The sequence below is a fragment of the Pleurodeles waltl genome, chromosome 6, assembly GCF_031143425.1.
Source record: "Pleurodeles waltl isolate 20211129_DDA chromosome 6, aPleWal1.hap1.20221129, whole genome shotgun sequence".
Classification (NCBI taxonomy): domain Eukaryota; kingdom Metazoa; phylum Chordata; class Amphibia; order Caudata; family Salamandridae; genus Pleurodeles; species Pleurodeles waltl.
This window is the reverse complement of record NC_090445.1, coordinates 190,789,571-190,808,936: the sequence shown is the minus strand read 5'-3', so window position 1 is coordinate 190,808,936 and position 19,366 is coordinate 190,789,571. Positions and strand designations below refer to the sequence as shown.

The 19,366-nt window shown below is 46.8% G+C and overlaps 1 protein-coding gene across 1 annotated transcript in view; it reads right to left on the bottom strand.

Moving 5' to 3' along the window:
• Positions 1-19,366, bottom strand: part of LOC138301512 (sperm axonemal maintenance protein CFAP97D1-like) — a 419,805-nt gene that overhangs the window by 172,432 nt on the left and 228,007 nt on the right. The window contains exon 3 of the mRNA XM_069242024.1: positions 1,670-1,788. Coding sequence (XP_069098125.1) covers positions 1,670-1,788 — 119 coding nt within the window. The remainder of the gene's footprint in view (positions 1-1,669; positions 1,789-19,366) is intronic.

The following is a 19,366-nucleotide window of genomic DNA, read 5'->3' as shown; positions in this document are numbered from 1 at the left end:
ATAGTGTTTGCATGAGAATGGTAGTGAGTTTTGAAACAGCAGATGCAGACTCTGTCAAAGAAGGTTGAGAAGTGTCAGGGGCTGCTGACAGGCTGAGATGATACCCTAGTGAGGGAGCCGGTTATTCTGCTTGTGCTCGTGCCCTTAGCAACCCAGCTATGCCTCTGCTCCATATCCATTCCGCAGCTCTGCCCTGATCCATACCGGAAGGTCCGTGACTACAGGGTAGCATAAAGATTATACTTGAGGATTATTTTCCGTTTACACTTTGTCAGGTCAGCCCTGCTGGAATTAACCAAGCAAAAGTGCCTGAAAAATACTGGGACATTCTGTTGTATTGGGCACCATAATCTGCATGTTAGGGCCCATTGGAATAAAACTTCTGGCTAGAATTTACTGTTTCATTAAACACATTCTTGATAATGCAGGGAGAATACAACACGTCATAAAACTCTAGAGACTGCTCTTCGCCACAAGATGAGGGGTGTTCTAAATCCTCTTTTTCCAATAGAGTAAACTGTGTGATCCTGGGAACTTCCTGTTTTTTAGGTCGAGCGCGCAAGCGCTTTGACCTGTTTTAAGAATTGTGGGCTTTTAACCACACCAACCGCAAGCCCATCACTATCACTCGTTCATGGGCTTGCCTTTCAAAAATCCTTTGTTATCATTGGTAAATTTTTTATGTTTGTCCCTCCTTGAGGGCAGTTCTGTTACCACCTTGCAGACTGCCCCTGTTAGATGGATAATTGCACGATTGCGGATAGGTATCACTGTGAGCGAACTTCTTTTTCTTTTTGGGACTCTCCTTCTCGCTCATGCTCCTGACGGCATGGTGCTTTGAATTGACTCACTTATGTCAACTGGTTTAGTTTTCATTTTCAATTTAAGTGGCAAGAAAAGTCCAGTTAGGAATTTACAACGCTAATAGCTCTTACTAAGCAAAAGCGAGACCCATTGCATTACAAATGCTTGTTTATACCTGCGCCTGAATTTAAATATTTTTTCAATTCATAGCCTTCATCACTACAAAGTCAATCCCTTGTAGCAAGCAACATCTGGCCCAGATTTTGTAAGACTTTCACACCTGCTGCGTGGCTGGTTTCTACAAATTAGGAAGATCGGCCTTTCATCAAAAGAAATTCAAGACAATGCATCTTGGTACTTGTATAGCATAAATCAAGCTGGAAGCGCGTGGCACATACCAACAGGTTAAACAAACCGGAGAAAGACTAAACATGTATAACATACTTACTACCTTTAGAAAGGCCTCTTCGAGTGGGCAGAGATGAGAGCCATTCTTGATTGCGCTAAAGCGTGAAAGGGTGCCCCCGATACGTTTTGCCTCAGTTCCCGCGAGGCACAAATAAAATAAAACTTGATATTTTCATATGCAGAAGAAATTCCAGGCCTGTGGGGGCTGGGCAGTTGTACAATTCCTGAAGGATGCACTTCTATACATAGATAACAAGGAGCGCTAATAAGGCAATGCAATGGCGGAATTAGCTTGATGTTGCTCACCGTATCGCTGCCCCGCTCCGAGGCACAATGGAAACGCTAGAGTGGTTTCCAAGAATAACCATCACGCCGGCACGAGAGGCAGAGGGCGCGCGCCATGCGCGGGAAGCGGAAAAGAGATTAGGAAGGGAATGCGAAAGCCGCTCGCGCTCACCTCTTGATGTAGCATTCGTTCCAGTTGTCCACACAACCTTTGGTGCGCATGATGTGGGCGATTCGGTCCAGGAGCAGCCGGTTGTCCTTCTCGATAACAGCCATTCTCTCCAGTTCCATCTACGAAAAAGAAGAGGCCTTTATGATATTTTACTTTGCAGGAAAGAGGTGTTAATTGAGCGATACGCTGACAATCCAAGATGACAGCCCTTTACATGTTCATACAAATGCAAATTCTACATCCGGGGGCTAAACACAGGCACTTACAAGTCAGCTCAGGAATATTTACGCTTGTCACTCCTAATCAAAGTATTATAAGTGTTGCTGTTTCATGCACACCACATTGAATTACCAAAATGCCAGCGTTAGCATTAGTGAGCTCTCACACCTTTGGACCTGTGACAACGTCACAGGATTTACCCTTGTCGTGTCGGGTCCTGCCCAATATGTGGCATGTGAGTGCTAAATCCAGATTTTCTAAGCCTTTTAAAGCCCAAAGCTGTTCCACTACCAGCCCAAAGAAAGCCCAAAAATGAACCACTCTTAGCCCAAAACAAGTCCATAGCTGTAACAGTCAAATAATGCAATCATAGGCTGTAACAACGTTTTGAAGCATAAGTCTAATTTCTATTTTAGACAAATGTGTAGAACTCAATGTTTTTCCTTTTGCATTTTACACTAGTCCTGTTAATCCCAATAGATAGCTGGCAAGACTTCAGATTGATTATGTGTGAGATTTCATGGTTTCAGTGTACTTATGAGTGACATCCACCGACAAAATGAGTGACAGTTTCTCATGACACTTTGTTGCGAGCAAAACCACAAAACCAAGTAATGAAGTTCGTGGATATTTATATATAGCTGCTTGCAGTACCTTGGACAAATTAAGACATTCATTGCTGTTTCTGAACACACAGCGTAAAATTACCCGGTCATTGTAAATTGGCAGCATAAACATGTATTTTCACACCGTAGAAGTTAGAAATCCAATTCCTTTCCTCTATCTGTACCCCAGTAGCACATCACTATGATATCAGTCTCAGTCAGCATCAGCACAGTGGCAGACATCACTGTCTTACTCTCTCAGGTCTGGTATTAGCACTGTAGTTGCCCGGTGTGATAATCTTTTTGGTGCCCTACCTCCAAATTACCTCCTTCTCCACAGATTCCTTAGCTACTGTTCTCTAAAAATGCCCCTCAACTCTCCATACCTGCTCACTCACATGCATTTCATTTGTTTTACAGCACTCTCAAACCACTGCAGGCCATTGGAGCACTTTATGTCACAGACAAATTACACAGAGACAATTAATCAAAGGTGTATAAATCAGTCTAGGAAATGTTACATGAGACAATAAGGATTACAAGGTGTAGGAGTCACATGTCCATACTGGGATATTTTTTAAGATTGTTTGGTCTGGAGAAGCACAAACTCATGATTTAAAACATACCACAGTGGTTGGCTTTATTAAAAATAATGTATTCCTGCCGAAACGAACCCCTTTTAGCAACATTAGGATAATGAAAGACTGCAAGTAACAAAAGGACCTCTGTGGCTAAAGCAGTAACCCACAGAGCTTTCGACATAAAATGTAGTTCTGTTAAATACATGGATGATGACCCTCCACCTTTTGTAAGAGGGAAACCTGCCACTAAACATAACACTGATATGCTCCAGCAGAAACATTAATCATCAGAGCTTTCTTGACATCTTTATTGTTGCTTGAAAACTGCTGGACAGGGAAAGAATTGGGCAGCAGGTGGTTCTAAACCTGTGTTATTTGTAAATGCACAACCCTGACACTCCATCCCCACAGCTTAGTCACAGGTGTCATGTGGTAGATGTTCCACAAGTAACAAAAGGATCTGTGACAAAACCAGTAACTCCCTGCTATTCTCATAAAAAATACAGTTATGTGATATGTGTGGTACGCATTCTTTGCAGTAGGATATTAGCCCTCTGGGTTAGTACAAGTTGGGTCAAAATTGCCAGTAGGCAAAAGCATGAAAATTATAATCACCAGCGCTATTTGACTCTGTGCTGCTGTTGCTGCTGGAGTAGTGTCACAGCTGTCTTGACTAATGCACAACTATTGCAACCAGTACTTGTCTGTTTAAAAAAAAAAAGATTATCCCAGAGCATGACACAAATAATGCATATCTGTCGCCAATAAGCCACAAAAATAATCTTGGACTATGGTTAAATAAATGACCAACTTTTGCACATTAAATACTCCACTAATGCAAACAGTACTCGAAAGCCAGGAGAATATGTCATGGTTGCAATTGATGCTTGACTCCTGAATAGTACTGGACTATTCCAAGTGAACTGAACTATTGCAAGCAGTACTCAACAACTGGAATAACTCAGACAGCATGGCCCTAACAAAAATATTACATTATTGCAGTCCTTTTCCATTGCGAAGAATGGAGGGCTATCACAAATTATACTCCTAATGCAAACATTACTTGAATGACACAGAGAAGACTGCTCGACTACTGAAAAAGCAAGGGATTACAGCTGACTGTACTTGACTATCACAAAAATGCTGCTTGTAAACCTGTGTCAAAGAATAGTGAACTGTCACCAGTGTTTCTCCATTCTAGAAGAGAAATGGGCTGGTGCAAACTTGACTATTACACATCACGCCTGTTCCAAGGACTGCTGGACTATGAAAAAGATTCTCGATTTTTCACAAAAATACTCAGTTTTCACAAACATTAGATGTATGCAAGAAGGTAAGGAAAAAGAGCCTTTGACCTTTTGAACAGTGGGGGCTGGCAGTTTTAGGAGGGAGGAGGGCGGGCGGGAAGCACACTCATTCTTTCACACACACACACACACACGCAAGCACACACATCCATTAACAACACTCATCAACATTCAAACATGCACGCACACACCAAACATTCATTTAAAAAGATCACACACACACTTACCTTCAGCCTGGCAGGTCCCAGGAGGTTTGGGACTGCTGCCTTCCCTCATTGGCTGACCTTAGGTCACAGAGTGGGATGGGGGTCAGTGAAACTGCTGACCCCATCCCACTCTGTGACGAGGTGTCATTGATTTACACTCACCCTGGGTGCTTCATGGCTTAAACCTGAAGCGCCCAGGTCTTAGTCAATGGGTGACGCTTCCCTCGTCACCCGGGGGAGGGCCTCGAGGCACCTTTGCTGAGCCAAGGAGGTCACGCCCACAGGAGCTCTGACCTCTTCAGCCCAGCAAAGTTCAGCTCAGGTAATCAGGAGTCTGCGCAAATCGTGCATGTCTGCTCCTGGCTTCCTGACCTGAACATGAAGAGTGTCTGTCAGGCTGACCTTTGTTCAGCCTGACCAGCACTCTTCATGAGGGGCAAAAGGTGGGGGGGCATGGCCTCTCTGCCCTAAAGGACGGGCCGCGCCTGCTATTGAAATAGAAAAACAAAGCCACTGTGCTGCCTTTTCTCTCCGGGTCCAGATGCACTTTTTGTGTGCCTGTGTGCAGATATTGTGGAGGTTCCCTGGGGTCAGTGAGGCGTGCATAAATGTCCCTCACCAGACCCCTCTGTGGGTGACTCGCCTTGGGGCACAAAAGAGGTGAGGGAAAGAATGTGCTCCTTCTCAAGGAAGGTGTCCAGCCATCTCACCTGGGGTGCCCACAAAGGAACACAAACAAGAGATACAAATGGTGCTTCAAGCAGATGGCCTGTGCCCCAAGGCACAAGCGCTGTAGGTGGCGCAAACGCACTTTAAAGTGGCTTTTGGCACTTAAATGAAAGACGCAGGACTCACTTTTCTTTCCCCGCTAAGATCAATGTAGATTTTAAAATGGACTGAATTCACTTGCATAAGGGCTTGAGTGCATTTCCAATAAAATAATTGTGTATTCTGCAGTAGCACAAATAAATCGGCAGCTACATGAGAAATCAAATGCTATGTTTTATGCTGGGGGGAAATTGCAGGTTGTAGAGTCCAAAAATGTGACTTCTAATCCTGGCTCACCCTGCTTTACCGACGTGGTGTGATCCTGGACAATGTGCTTTATGTCCCTGTTCCTTTGGCAACCTTATTTGATTAAATTATTAGCGCATTGAGGTGGTTCGGCTATGGTATTCTATGGAACACAACGTCCAGAGTTGACATTTACTTTTCAGAACAAATGTGTTTTTCACATACATTACCCAGTAATGCCAGTGCCACTTTACCAATAACAAGACAGCCAGCTCAAGCATGTTCAACTGCAGCGCCGATGCTGATGTGCCTCCACAGCTTTAGAACATGTGCACAACAAGCTAAATAAAGCCCTAAAAATAGGCACTCGCCAATTGCGTTTTTTCTCAAATAAATGGTAAAAATATTGCCCATTTGTGCGGGATATAGCCCAATCAGGCAACACTGCATGTGAGCATAAAGTAATACTACAAATCCATAGTTCTGCATTGTGCCAGTGCGCAACCAGTTTTGCCAGATTTCCAAAGCCTTCTAAAGCCCAAATCTGTTCAACTACCAGCCCAAAGTAAGCCAAAAATGAACCAGACCCAGTCCAAACCCAGCCCAAAGTTGTCACGCTCAAATAATGCAATCATAGAAGCATTTTGAATCATAAATCTAACATTTTGAAGCATAAGTCTAATTTCTATTTATGTAGAATTCAGTATTTTCCTTTTGCATTTTACACTAGTAGTCCTGTTAATCTCAATATAATGTCAGTGCCAACATACAAAACTAACAGTTGCTAGATTACCTACAGCATTTACCTGTGATATTTGAGGAGCCTTACCCAATGGATCCAAAGCACAACCTGCTTTTTTTTTTACTGTCTTTCAGATGGCCTCTGCTCATGCTAAATATAAGTGAAACACATATATGCCAGTGGACTGTAATGCTATGTGTATTTGACCCCCGACTCCATCTTCACCATTGACTCCATTTTGTGCTTAGCTTCAGGTGCCGTCACCGTGGCGGCGCAGGGTTTTTTCCACACAGAGCTTTTTTTCCACACAGAACGTGTTTGTGCTTTTCACAAAAGAACAGGGTTACATCGTGCCGGAACATAATATGGGGAATGTGGAAGGTAGACATGATAAAAGAATCTCAGGCTAGGAATGTTTTTATCAAGGAAAAGTACAGCTCTGTCTCTGGAATGCGCATTGGGTCAGGGCCCATTTCTTTGCGTGTTTTCAACTCAGATCAGTGTTTGAAATTTCATAACCAAAGAGAGGGGTGTTACTAGAATCTTCCTCTTGAGTTGTTCAAGGTATGTAAGACTGGGAAACTAGGCACTGAGGAAGGAGCTCACCTGAGAGCGGACACACTGCACAGGAATCCCATTTGGGGACGTTTTCCTGCCTCAGCTGTTCAGGGTTCCTCAGCTTGGTGCTGGCAAGAATGATGTATTTAAACCCTATGGTGATGCATTTTAATTCTTAACTATTTAGCTTAGATGTATATTATTATTATAATATATATATATATATATATAAATATATATATATTTACTACATATATTCACTGCTGATGTATTGCACATTTTTGCCTGTCATTGTTTAACTGCTTTGAATATTTTGGCATATACATGTGTTTCACTGCATTTGAGTTAAATGTTTATGTTCATATATTTGTGTGCTTTTATTTGATATCTGGGAAGTGTCTTGATAAATTCATTACTTAAACTAAGAGTGTTGATGATGTGCTTGTGAATGAGTGGGCTTGCGCTGCTGGGTTCAGTGAGAACTGGGATGCATGCATTATAGATTCTAAACCAACAAAGGTATTAAATGGCTTGCAAAAAGTGTCCATAGAGAAGGGACAGGAATTATCTATCTTGGACAGAAGGGGTTGGAGCCTTTTATCTGCTTATGGGAAAATGCATGAGAAATGTGTTCAGTTAGAAGAAGAAGATCGGCATTTAGAGAGGAAGCCAAGAATACATCGACAATGTTGTCATGTCAGAATAAATTAATGCAAGATAAAGTTGATACTTACCAGATCATTCTGGAGAAGGCTGCAGTGCGCATGGCTCAGTATAAATACAAAAAGAGCAGGAGAAGAGTTATTTAAAAAAAAGTTAATTTATACATTGCTAAAGCAGGGCTAGACTGGAATCCGAATGTTTGGGATGCTAATAGTTGGGATTCCACTGACTTTTCTGATTCTGGCAAAGAGTCGTGTCAAAACAGTGGTGGTCAGGGTGAGGCAGACGAACAGAAAATTATTTGTGCACAGCCCATACAACAAGGACTGCAACACCCCTAGAGGGGAGCAGCCATGGACTCTCTAGAGGATTATTCTCAACAGGAAATAAATGACATAATAGACAGAGTTAGGCAGAGATTTGGGGAAACATTGCTTACATGGATGGTGCGATTATTTGACACAGGAGCATCTGGAGTGATGCTAGATGTAGGAGATGCCCCGATGTTTTGTATACTTAGCACTGGTCCCACTGTATAAGAGCAGTTTAGGGGCTATCAGGGTAACCAACAGATCACCCTACTGCAGATAGCAGTCAAAAGGTGTAATCATAGGTATCTTAAAGAGTCAGGCTGGCCAGAAAATAATAAGCCCTGGTAAACATTAAGAGAAGCAATGCAGAGAATTAAGCAAGAGGGAATGAAAACTGCAATTTGTCTGGGTGATGCTCACCGTCTGATGGACGGACCACTAACTGTGTCAGTGTGAAACAAAATAATTTGCTTCGCTCCTCCAGCCTACAAACATGTGATGATGACCCTATTAATCAACCAGACAGGTAATCCTTTAAAGGATGTACTGTGTGCTGTCCGTGAGTTGGGAGTGCTGGGGATTGGATGAAACCTAAGAGAACCTCGAGTTCTGAGGGCCGTACAGATAATAATAGAGTATCAAGGAGAGATATGTTTATGGCAATATTGAAGAATGATGTCAACAAAGAACAGATAGATGGGATAGATACAAAGAGTCTATGGGAGAAGTATCGCAAATGAGGGTTGGACAGAAAGGAGGAGAGCGGAAAGGTGAATAAGCAGGATAACAAATGTGTGAATCAGAGCAACTCACAGGTGCAGGAGGAAGGAAAAGAGAGGGAGAACATTTTTTATACGAGGGAGGAGAAGGAGGAAGATTTGAACACTGACTAAATGACTGAGGAAAACAGAGAAGGAGAGGAATCTCCTCGCAGATATGAGAGCTTATATCCAGACTTGACTTGGCAAAAGTCAACAGGTTTAAATCAGATTAGGAAATAGGCCAAACTCCGGTACGTGGAAGGGCTCACAAAGATGATAGACACCTTGTTGATTTAGAAATTCACTGGAAGCATTAACATTTTCAAAAGGTTCCGGCCTTGGTGGACACCGGAGTGGAGGCCTCATCAATATATGGAAATCTGAAAAAGTTCACAGGTCAGCACTATACCATCACAGGGTTGGGTAGAAGGCATACCCCCGCTGTGCAAACTAATGTTCAAATAAAAACAGGGAGAACACCAAAAAGAGAATACACTGTTTTGATTGTGCCCCTCTTAGAGTATATTCTTGGAATTGACATTCTGAAGAGAATGATTTTATATTTGGAGGATGGGTGTTATCAATGTGGATCAAAGTTATACATTTCAGTGGCAGCAGTGATGGTGGGTCATCTGAAGAATCCCCAGTGAAAGTGCCCCCAGCAACCAAGGTGGTTCATTTGAAACAGTACTGAATCCCGGGAGGACATGAGGAGATAAGTAAGACTATACAGGATTTGATGGAGGCAGGTGTGGTGGCCCCAGTCACCACTGAGTGGAACAATCCTTTGTGGCCCGTACCCAAACCGGATGGGAGCTATAGAAGGATGATTATCAAGAATTGAACAAATGTACTCCCCCTTTGACCGTCGCAGTCCCTGACACCATCACCATGATTGAAAGGATACAAAAACATAAAGGGACCAGGTATGCAACCATTGATATTGCTAATGTTTTCTTTTCTATACCATTAGCCCCTGAGAGGGGAGCAATTTTCTTTTGTGCACCTTGGAAGACAATTTAAAATGTTACATTTGCCTATGGGGTATGTACACAGCCCCACCACCTGTCACCGACTGGTGGCAGAACATCTGGATGAAGTACCTGTCTTTCCAGGGGTGCAGTTGTCTCATTATATCTATGATGTGATGGTTCAGGGAGAAACTCAAGGACAGGTGCAGACTCAGTTGGACAGGGTTGTGAAACTTTTGCAAAGCAAAGGGTGGATGATCAATCCAGATAAGACGCAATGACCCTTTCAAAATGTGAACTTTCTAGGAATTCAGTGGAATCAGGGACAAAGGGAGGTGTTGCTGAAGGTAAAATAAAAGATTCTAGAATTTGCCACTGTTGGACCTGGCTTTTTGACAGGGACATCCCCAAACTTTTTGCCTCCTTCCTCCTATTTTTTCTGACCTGTTGTTGTTGGCTTTTGACCTCTGAGCACTTTACCACTGCTAACCAGGGCTAAAGTGCATATGCTCTCTGTGTAAATTGTACTATTGATTGGTTTATCCATGATTGACTATTTAATTTACCTGTAAGTCCCTATTAGAGTGCACTACATGTGCCTAGGGCATGTAGATTAAATGCTACTAGTGGGCCTGCAGCACTGGTTGTGCCACCCACCTCAGTAGCCCCTTAACCTTGTCTCAGGCCTGCCATTGCAAGGCCTGGGTGTGCAGTTTCACTGCCACTTCGACTTGGCATTTAAAAGTACTTGCCAAGCCTAGAACTCCCCTTTTTCTACATATAAGTCATCCCTAATGTGTGCCCTAGGTATCCCCTAGAGCAGGGTGCTGTGTAGGTAAAAGGCAGGACATGTACCTGTGTAGTTATATGTCCTGGTAGTGTAAAACTCCTAAATTCGTTTTTACACTACTGTGAGGCCTGCTCCTTTCATAGGCTAACATTGGGGCTGCCCTCATACACTGTTGAAGTGGCAGCTGCTGATCTGAAAGGAGCAGGAAGGTCATATTTAGTATGGCCAGAATGGTAATACAAAATCCTGCTGACTGGTGAAGTCGGATTTAATATTACTATTCTAGAAATGCCACTTTTAGAAAGTGAGCATTTCTTTGCACTAAAATCTTGTTGTGCCCTTCAATCCACGTCTGGCTAGGTTTAGTTGACAGCTCCTTGTGCATTCACTCAGACACACCCCAAACACAGGGTACTCAGCCTCACTTGCATACATCTGCATTTTGAATGGGTCTTCCTGGGCTGGGAGGGTGGAGGGCCTGCCCTCACACAAAGGACTGCCACACCCCCTACTGGGACTCTGGCAGACAGGATTGAGCTGAAAGGGAACTTGGTGCATTTCTTAGAGACTCTTTGAAGTCACCCCCACTTCAAAGGCACAACTTAGTATAAAACAGGGCCTCTGCCCTACCTCATGAGACACTTGCTGGAGAAGAAACCTGAACCAGAAACTACATCCTGCCAAGAAGAACTGCCTGGCTGCTCAAAGGACTCACCTGTCTGCTTTCTCCAAAGGACTGCTGTCTTGCTGTTGCCCTGCTGCCTTGCTGAACTCTTGTCTGGCTGTGAAAGTGCTCTCCAAGGGCTTGGATAGAACTTGCCTCCTGTTCCTTGAAGTCTCAGGACCAAAAAGACTTCTTCCTTTCACGTGGACGCTCCGTGCGCCGAAAATTTCGACGCACAGCTTGTTTCGCGGCGAGAAAAACGCCGCACACCGACGCTGATCAACGCGACGCCCTCGGGACGATCGAGACTTCGACGCACAACCTCGCAAGGACAAAGCCGCCCGACTTCCAAGGAGAAATCGACGCGACGCCTACCGTGAGTGCGAAACTTTGACGCACGGCCTCGCAAGGACAACGCCGCCCGACTTCCAAGGAGAAATCGACGCGACGCCTGCCGTGAGACCAAAATTTCGACGCACGGCCTCGCAAGGACAACGCCGCCTGACTTCCAAGGAGAAATCGACGCGACGCCTACCGTGAGATCGAAACTTCGACGTGCAGCCCCGCAGAACGACGCGCAGCCGGAAAATAAGCAGGAGAATCCGCGCACAGACCCGGGACATCTGGTAATCCTCGCGATCCACAAAAAGAGACTGTCTGCGCGCCGGAAAACGACGCCCGACTTCCCCGCGTGGAAAAGAACGACGCAAGTCTGTGTGTGCTGAGCGGAAAACGACGCACACACCCCTTTTTCCACGCATCTCTCCTCCTGTGGCCCTCTGAGGAGATTTCCCACCAGAAACCAGGTACTCTGTGCTTGAAAGACACTTTATTGCTTTTTAAAGACTTAAAGACTCTTAATATCACTTTTCAGTGATATCTTTACAAATTCGTATTGCAACTTTGATCGTTTTGACCTACAATTATCCAGATAAATATTCTATATTTTTCTAAACACTGTGTGGTGTATTTTTTGTGGTGTTATACTATGGTGTTGTATGATTTATTGCACAAATGCTTTACACATTGCCTTCTAAGTTAAGCCTGACTGCTCGTGCCAAGCTACCGGAGGGTGAGCACAGGCTGATTTTGGATTGTGTGTGACTTACCCTGACTAGAGTGAGGGTTCTTGCTTGGACAGAGGGCAACCTATCTGCCAACCAAAAACCCCATTTCTAACATTGGTGATCAGCGGTGAGGATAGGACTTGTGTTTGTGCAGTGACATACAGTAGCTAAGTATTTCACTACCTACCCACAGTTGAAGGTCAACTTGATTTTTCATCTTTTTTGGCTTTGGTTCTCTGATGTCCTCCTGGATATACTATTGATATTTTGGACTTTGGATTTTGGTTTTTGCTAGTAAGATCTTATCAGAATGAGATTGCTTACCAACTCATGCTTTGTTCGTACTGACCACCTCACTAAGGCTGACCTAAGGAAGCTTTGCAGACAATGGGGCCTTCCTGTAGCAAGGAGATCTACTAAAGCGGAGATGCTCCATCACTACATAGTCTGGGGGGAGGAAAGATGGGCAGAGAGAGAGGCAGCAAGAAACCAAATGACTAAGTACCCCTCAGATGAGGAGGAAGACTACTCAGATGAGGAGGAAGGCTACTCAGAGTTGGACAGTGACCCAGAAATAGATGAATGGCTCCGAAGTCAAAGGCGACAGGAGCAACAATTAGAGGAGTATCTTGCAGAGGTTGAGGCAAAAAGACTTTTAGCCCTGGAAGAAGAAAAGATGGCAGCTCAAGAGCTGAGCGGTAAAGAGCTGAAACTGGAGGCCGGGAGGGCTGAGTCCAGTTCAGATGGTGGCAGCAAAAATCTTGCATCTAGTACTGCTGAAGAAGGGCACAAGCCCAGAGATGTGGTGCCCAACTTGAAGAAGGGAGTTGACACACCCCAGGCAGTTCAAGGGTATGAGGTAGTTCCCGTTATGCACAGGGTCCCTGAGAAGGATTGGGGAACTGGCACAGGGAGTCATATTCCTACTGGGGGGAGGGACACTTTACTGACTCTAGCAGAGAGTGACAGAGAAAAGGGTTCCCCCCTGGTGGACGTCCTGGATATAGAGTGTAGAGACATCCCAGAAGAGTATGGGTTGAGTGTCAGGGACAGGCAGATACTGTCTCACCAGTCTCAAGAGGGTGACATAGAGTGCTTTTCCAAGGCTGAGTTACTGGGTGGTTGGGTGAAGGGTACTGTGGTTAATACATGTGAAGGGCAGAGTGATGTAATTGCGGGAGAGCATATGTCTGGTCCTTATTTTCCAGAGCTACGCCAACACCAGGTGGAGTGTGAGTTCTCTGACCCAAGGGAACTTACAGTGGAGGCAGACTTTTGGGTGAGTACCAGAGAGTCTGAAGAGGCATTTGGGGGTGCTCCTGAAGGGAGTGGTCTAGGTGGTTCCCGACCAAGTGAGGTGGGAGAGGATTGTAGTGTCCCAGGTAGGTCTCAGAGCCTAACCTGTACCGTAGGGCCACCTTTTGAGGGAAGCCCCGCAGTGTCAGAAGAACTTGGGGGGATGACTGTAGACAGCATCCCAACAGTTCTGGTGTCTGGCAGTACCACTCCTAGTGAGGGGGTGCAGAAGGCCAGCCATAGGGTTGAGAGGGGGTGGCAGACCCCAGTGGAGGATCTTGAAAGTCAGGGGCCAGCTCTGAGAGCAGAGCCCCCCAGGAATGACCCAGGTGAGACCGTTTCTGGTTTGGGGGAAACCCAGACTCTGCCGGATGGGCAGAGGTCTGGAGACCTGCGCCAACCAGACTCTTGTGTGGCCCTTGGGGACGGCGTGTCCCTTGTGGGGGGTGAGAGTGCCCCCCAGGAAGCCCTGGCATGCCAGGCAAAGATTCAACCTCAGGGTGGTGACTCTGGGTTGGATAACCGGGCTCAGAGGTTAAACTTTGACCTGGTGGGGGGTAGATGTGCCCCCCAGAAAGTCCTGGAATGCCAGGCAATGGCTCAACCTCAGGGTGGTGACTCTGGGTTGGCTTACCAGGTGAAGAGGTCAAACTCTGACCTGGTGGGGGGTAGGTGTGCCCCCCAGAAAGTCCTGGCGTGCCAGGCAGTTGTCCAACCTCAGGGTGTCGACTCTGGGTTGGATGGCCAGGTTCAGAGGTTAAACTCTGACCTGGTGGGAGGTAGGTGTGCCTCCCAGAAAGTCCTGGGGTGCCAGGCAATTGCCCAACCTCAGGGTGGTGACTCTGGGTTGGCTAACCCGGTTCAGAGGTCAAACTCTGACCTGGTGGGGGGTAGGTGTGCCCCCCAGAAAGTCCTGGTATACCAGGCAATGGTTCAACCTCAGGGTGGTGACCCTGGGTTGGAGAACCAGGCTCAGAGGTTAACCTCTGACCTGGTGGGGGGTAGGTGTGCCCCCCAGAAAGCCCTGGTGTACCAGGCAGTTGTCCAACCTCAGGATGGTGACCCTAGGTTGGAGAACCAGGTTCAGAGGTTAAACCCTGCCCTGGTGGAGGGTCAGTGTGCCCCCCAGGAAGTCCTGGCGTGCCAGGCGATTGTTCAACTTCAGGGTGGTGACTCTGAGTTGAATGGCCCAGTTCAGAGGTTAAACTCTGACCTGGTGGAGGGTCAGTGTGCCCTCCAGAAAGTCCTGGCGTGCCAGGCAATTGTTCAACCTCAGAGTGCTGACTCTGGGTTGGATAACCGGGTTCCGAGGTTAAACTCTGACCTGGTGGGGGGTAGGTGTGCCCCCCAGAAAGTCCTGGCGTGCCAGGCAATTGCCCAACCTCAGGGTGGTGACCCTGGGTTGGGGAACCAGGCTCAGAGGTTAAACTCTGACCTGGTGGGAGGTAGGTGTGCCTCCCAGAAAGTCCTGGTGCGCCAGGCAATTGTTCAACTTCAGGGTGACTCTGAGTTGAATGGTCAGGTGCAGAGGTTAAACTCTGACCTGGTGGAGGGTCAGTGTGCCCTCCAGGAAGTCCTGGCGTGCCAGGCAATTGTTCAACTTCAGGGTGGCGACTCTGAGTTGAATGGTCAGGTGCAGAGGTTAAACTCTGACCTGGCGGGGGGTAGGTGTGCCTCCCAGAAAGTCCTGGTTTGCCAGGCAGTGATCCAGTCTGAGGGTACAGACCCTGGGCTGGAAGACCAGGTTCAGGGTGTCCCCCCGGACCTGGAGAGAGGGGCTACTGATAACCGTGCCCCTACCCTATTGTCTTCTGAGGAGGCCACTCCTAGTTGGAGGGTGCTGGACCCCAGAAGGGAGGGCAGGGGGAGGGAAGCCTCACCCCGGACCCTAGTCCAACCTGAAGGTACAGACCCCAGGTTGGAGGGCCAGTTGCAGGTTAACAGCCCTGCACTGGTGGAGGAATGGTACAGGGCGACTTCTATAAGCACCCTGACCATGGTGGACTCTGGGGGTACCGCTCCAGGAGGGAGGGTACAGAGCCCCAGAGGGGAGGACCCGGTTCAGGCTGTCATCCCTGACCTGGTGGAAGGGAGAGTGGTTAAAGGGTGCCCAGCACCTGGGGCTACCGCCCCCCACTCCCCACAGCCACAGTGGTGGAAGAGCTGTGAGAGGCCTGGGGCCTGGCTCTCATCCCTGACAACTGTCAGTAACCACAGTGGCTTGCTGTCCGGGTGGACAGAGTTATCCCTGGGGAGGGGACAAGTGTCACACCCCGGGGATAGAATGGGCAACACCACTGGGTTGGTCCCGGTGGTACTATCCTGCTCCTGGGATACATCTGTGAGCAATGTAAGGCTAGGTGCTGCACAGATGGGATCCGCAGGAAAGGAGAAAGGTTCCCCATGGATGGGCTTAGTGGGCCCTGAGAGTATGGACAGAGGGATCCAATTGGAGTCAGGAAGGCGAAGAACTGGAGCATGCCCCTGCTGTTGTGGGCCTGGGTCCTTGTTCTGTCGCCTCAAACAGGGAAGTACATCAGGATAGTGATTGTTCTCCCCTGGCTTTAGGCTGGTAGGGGGTCATGTTGGACCTGGCTTTTTGACAGGGACATCCCCAAACTTTTTGCCTCCTTCCTCCTATTTTTTCTGACCTGTTGTTGTTGGCTTTTGACCTCTGAGCACTTTACCACTGCTAACCAGGGCTAAAGTGCATATGCTCTCTGTGTAAATTGTACTATTGATTGGTTTATCCATGATTGACTATTTAATTTACCTGTAAGTCCCTATTAGAGTGCACTACATGTGCCTAGGGCATGTAGATTAAATGCTACTAGTGGGCCTGCAGCACTGGTTGTGCCACCCACCTCAGTAGCCCCTTAACCTTGTCTCAGGCCTGCCATTGCAAGGCCTGGGTGTGCAGTTTCACTGCCACTTCGACTTGGCATTTAAAAGTACTTGCCAAGCCTAGAACTCCCCTTTTTCTACATATAAGTCATCCCTAATGTGTGCCCTAGGTATCCCCTAGAGCAGGGTGCTGTGTAGGTAAAAGGCAGGACATGTACCTGTGTAGTTATATGTCCTGGTAGTGTAAACGTCCTAAATTCGTTTTTACACTACTGTGAGGCCTGCTCCTTTCATAGGCTAACATTGGGGCTGCCCTCATACACTGTTGAAGTGGCAGCTGCTGATCTGAAAGGAGCAGGAAGGTCATATTTAGTATGGCCAGAATGGTAATACAAAATCCTGCTGACTGGTGAAGTCGGATTTAATATTACTATTCTAGAAATGCCACTTTTAGAAAGTGAGCATTTCTTTGCACTAAAATCTTGTTGTGCCCTTCAATCCACGTCTGGCTAGGTTTAGTTGACAGCTCCTTGTGCATTCACTCAGACACACCCCAAACACAGGGTACTCAGCCTCACTTGCATACATCTGCATTTTGAATGGGTCTTCCTGGGCTGGGAGGGTGGAGGGCCTGCCCTCACACAAAGGACTGCCACACCCCCTACTGGGACTCTGGCAGACAGGATTGAGCTGAAAGGGAACTTGGTGCATTTCTTAGAGACTCTTTGAAGTCACCCCCACTTCAAAGGCACAACTTAGTATAAAACAGGGCCTCTGCCCTACCTCATGAGACACTTGCTGGAGAAGAAACCTGAACCAGAAACTACATCCTGCCAAGAAGAACTGCCTGGCTGCTCAAAGGACTCACCTGTCTGCTTTCTCCAAAGGACTGCTGTCTTGCTGTTGCCCTGCTGCCTTGCTGAACTCTTGTCTGGCTGTGAAAGTGCTCTCCAAGGGCTTGGATAGAGCTTGCCTCCTGTTCCTTGAAGTCTCAGGACCAAAAAGACTTCTTCCTTTCACGTGGACGCTCCGTGCGCCGAAAATTTCGACGCACAGCTTGTTTCGCGGCGAGAAAAACGCCGCACACCGACGCTGATCAACGCGACGCCCTCGGGACGATCGAGACTTCGACGCACAACCTCGCAAGGACAAAGCCGCCCGACTTCCAAGGAGAAATCGACGCGACGCCTACCGTGAGTGCGAAACTTTGACGCACGGCCTCGCAAGGACAACGCCGCCCGACTTCCAAGGAGAAATCGACGCGACGCCTGCCGTGAGACCAAAATTTCAACGCACGGCCTCGCAAGGACAACGCCGCCTGACTTCCAAGGAGAAATCGACGCGACGCCTACCGTGAGATCGAAACTTCGACGCGCAGCCCCGCAGAACGACGCGCAGCCGGAAAATAAGCAGGAGAATCCACGCACAGACCCGGGACATCTGGTAATCCTCGCGATCCACAAAAAGAGACTGTCTGCGCGCCGGAAAACGACGCCCGACTTCCCCGCGTGGAAAAGAACGACGCAAGTCTGTGTGTGCTGAGCGGAAAACGACGCACACACCCCTTTTTCCACGCATCTCTCCTCCTGTGGCCCTCTGAGGAGATTTCCCACCAGAAACCAGGTACTCTGTGCTTGAAAGACACTTTATTGCTTTTTAAAGACTTAAAGACTCTTAATATCACTTTTCAGTGATATCTTTACAAATTCGTATTGCAACTTTGATCGTTTTGACCTACAATTATCCAGATAAATATTCTATATTTTTCTAAACACTGTGTGGTGTATTTTTTGTGGTGTTATACTATGGTGTTGTATGATTTATTGCACAAATGCTTTACACATTGCCTTCTAAGTTAAGCCTGACTGCTCGTGCCAAGCTACCGGAGGGTGAGCACAGGCTGATTTTGGATTGTGTGTGACTTACCCTGACTAGAGTGAGGGTTCTTGCTTGGACAGAGGGCAACCTATCTGCCAACCAAAAACCCCATTTCTAACAGCCACACCCCGTAATAAGAAGGAAACTCAGAGATTCATTGGATTGTTTGGCTTTTGGAGACAGCATATCCCTCACTTAAGTCAGATTTTGGCTCCTTTGTTGAAAGTGACTCAAAAGAAACATGAGTTTGAATGGGGAGAGCAGCAGCAACGTCCGTTTGAATTGTCAAAGGAGGAGATTCACCATGCATTAGACTTATGGCCAGTACAGGAAAAATACATTTAATTACATGTAACCGTTCAGAGGCAATATGCAAAGTGGAGTATTTGGCAAAAACAGGGAAGAAAGAGGGTGCCCCTGGGCTTTTATACCAAAAAGTTACCAGATGCTGAAGAGTGATATATTCCCTTTGAGAAACAGTTACTAGCGTGTAATTGGGCACTAGTGGATACTGAGCAAATTACCATAGTGAATAATGTAAATCTGAGACCCGAGATCCCGATAATGCAGGAGTTCACCCAAAACTCTCCGAATTGGACATGCACAGGAAGCAAGTGTCATTAAGTGGAAATGGTACATATAGGACAGGGCCCGAGTGGGACCAGTAGGAAAAGCGGCCCTGCATGAACCGGTGGCAGAGGCTCCCGTGCAGGATGATGAGGTATTGCAGGAGGTGCCCAAGGTAAAAGAGCCACCAGAGAGGTGGGGTGCGCCATTTGAATCCTTGTCCCCTGAGGATATGGTTCTCTGATGGTTCAGCCAAGTATGTGGGGACCAAGAGACATTGGAAGGCATGTCATATAATCCTGTAGCTAAGAAGCTACTTTCTACTAGAGGAGAAGTGAAGAGTAGTCAGTACGCAGAATTGTACGCTGTATATCAAGCTTTAAAACAAGAATAACCTGGGAAATGTCACATTTATACTGCTTCTTGGTCTACTGCCAATGGGTTGGTCACCTGGATTCTCACGTGGCATGCACACAACTGGCAAATACATTCCAAGGAGGTGTGGGGCAAAGAGTTGTGGCAGAAAAAATTGGGAAATGCTAGAGCAAAGAACCATTACTGTATATCATGTAGATGCTCACTGTCCCAGTAACTCACTACAACAATGGTTTAATTTCCTTGCAGACGACAAAGCCAAAATCTCAGAGGCAGAA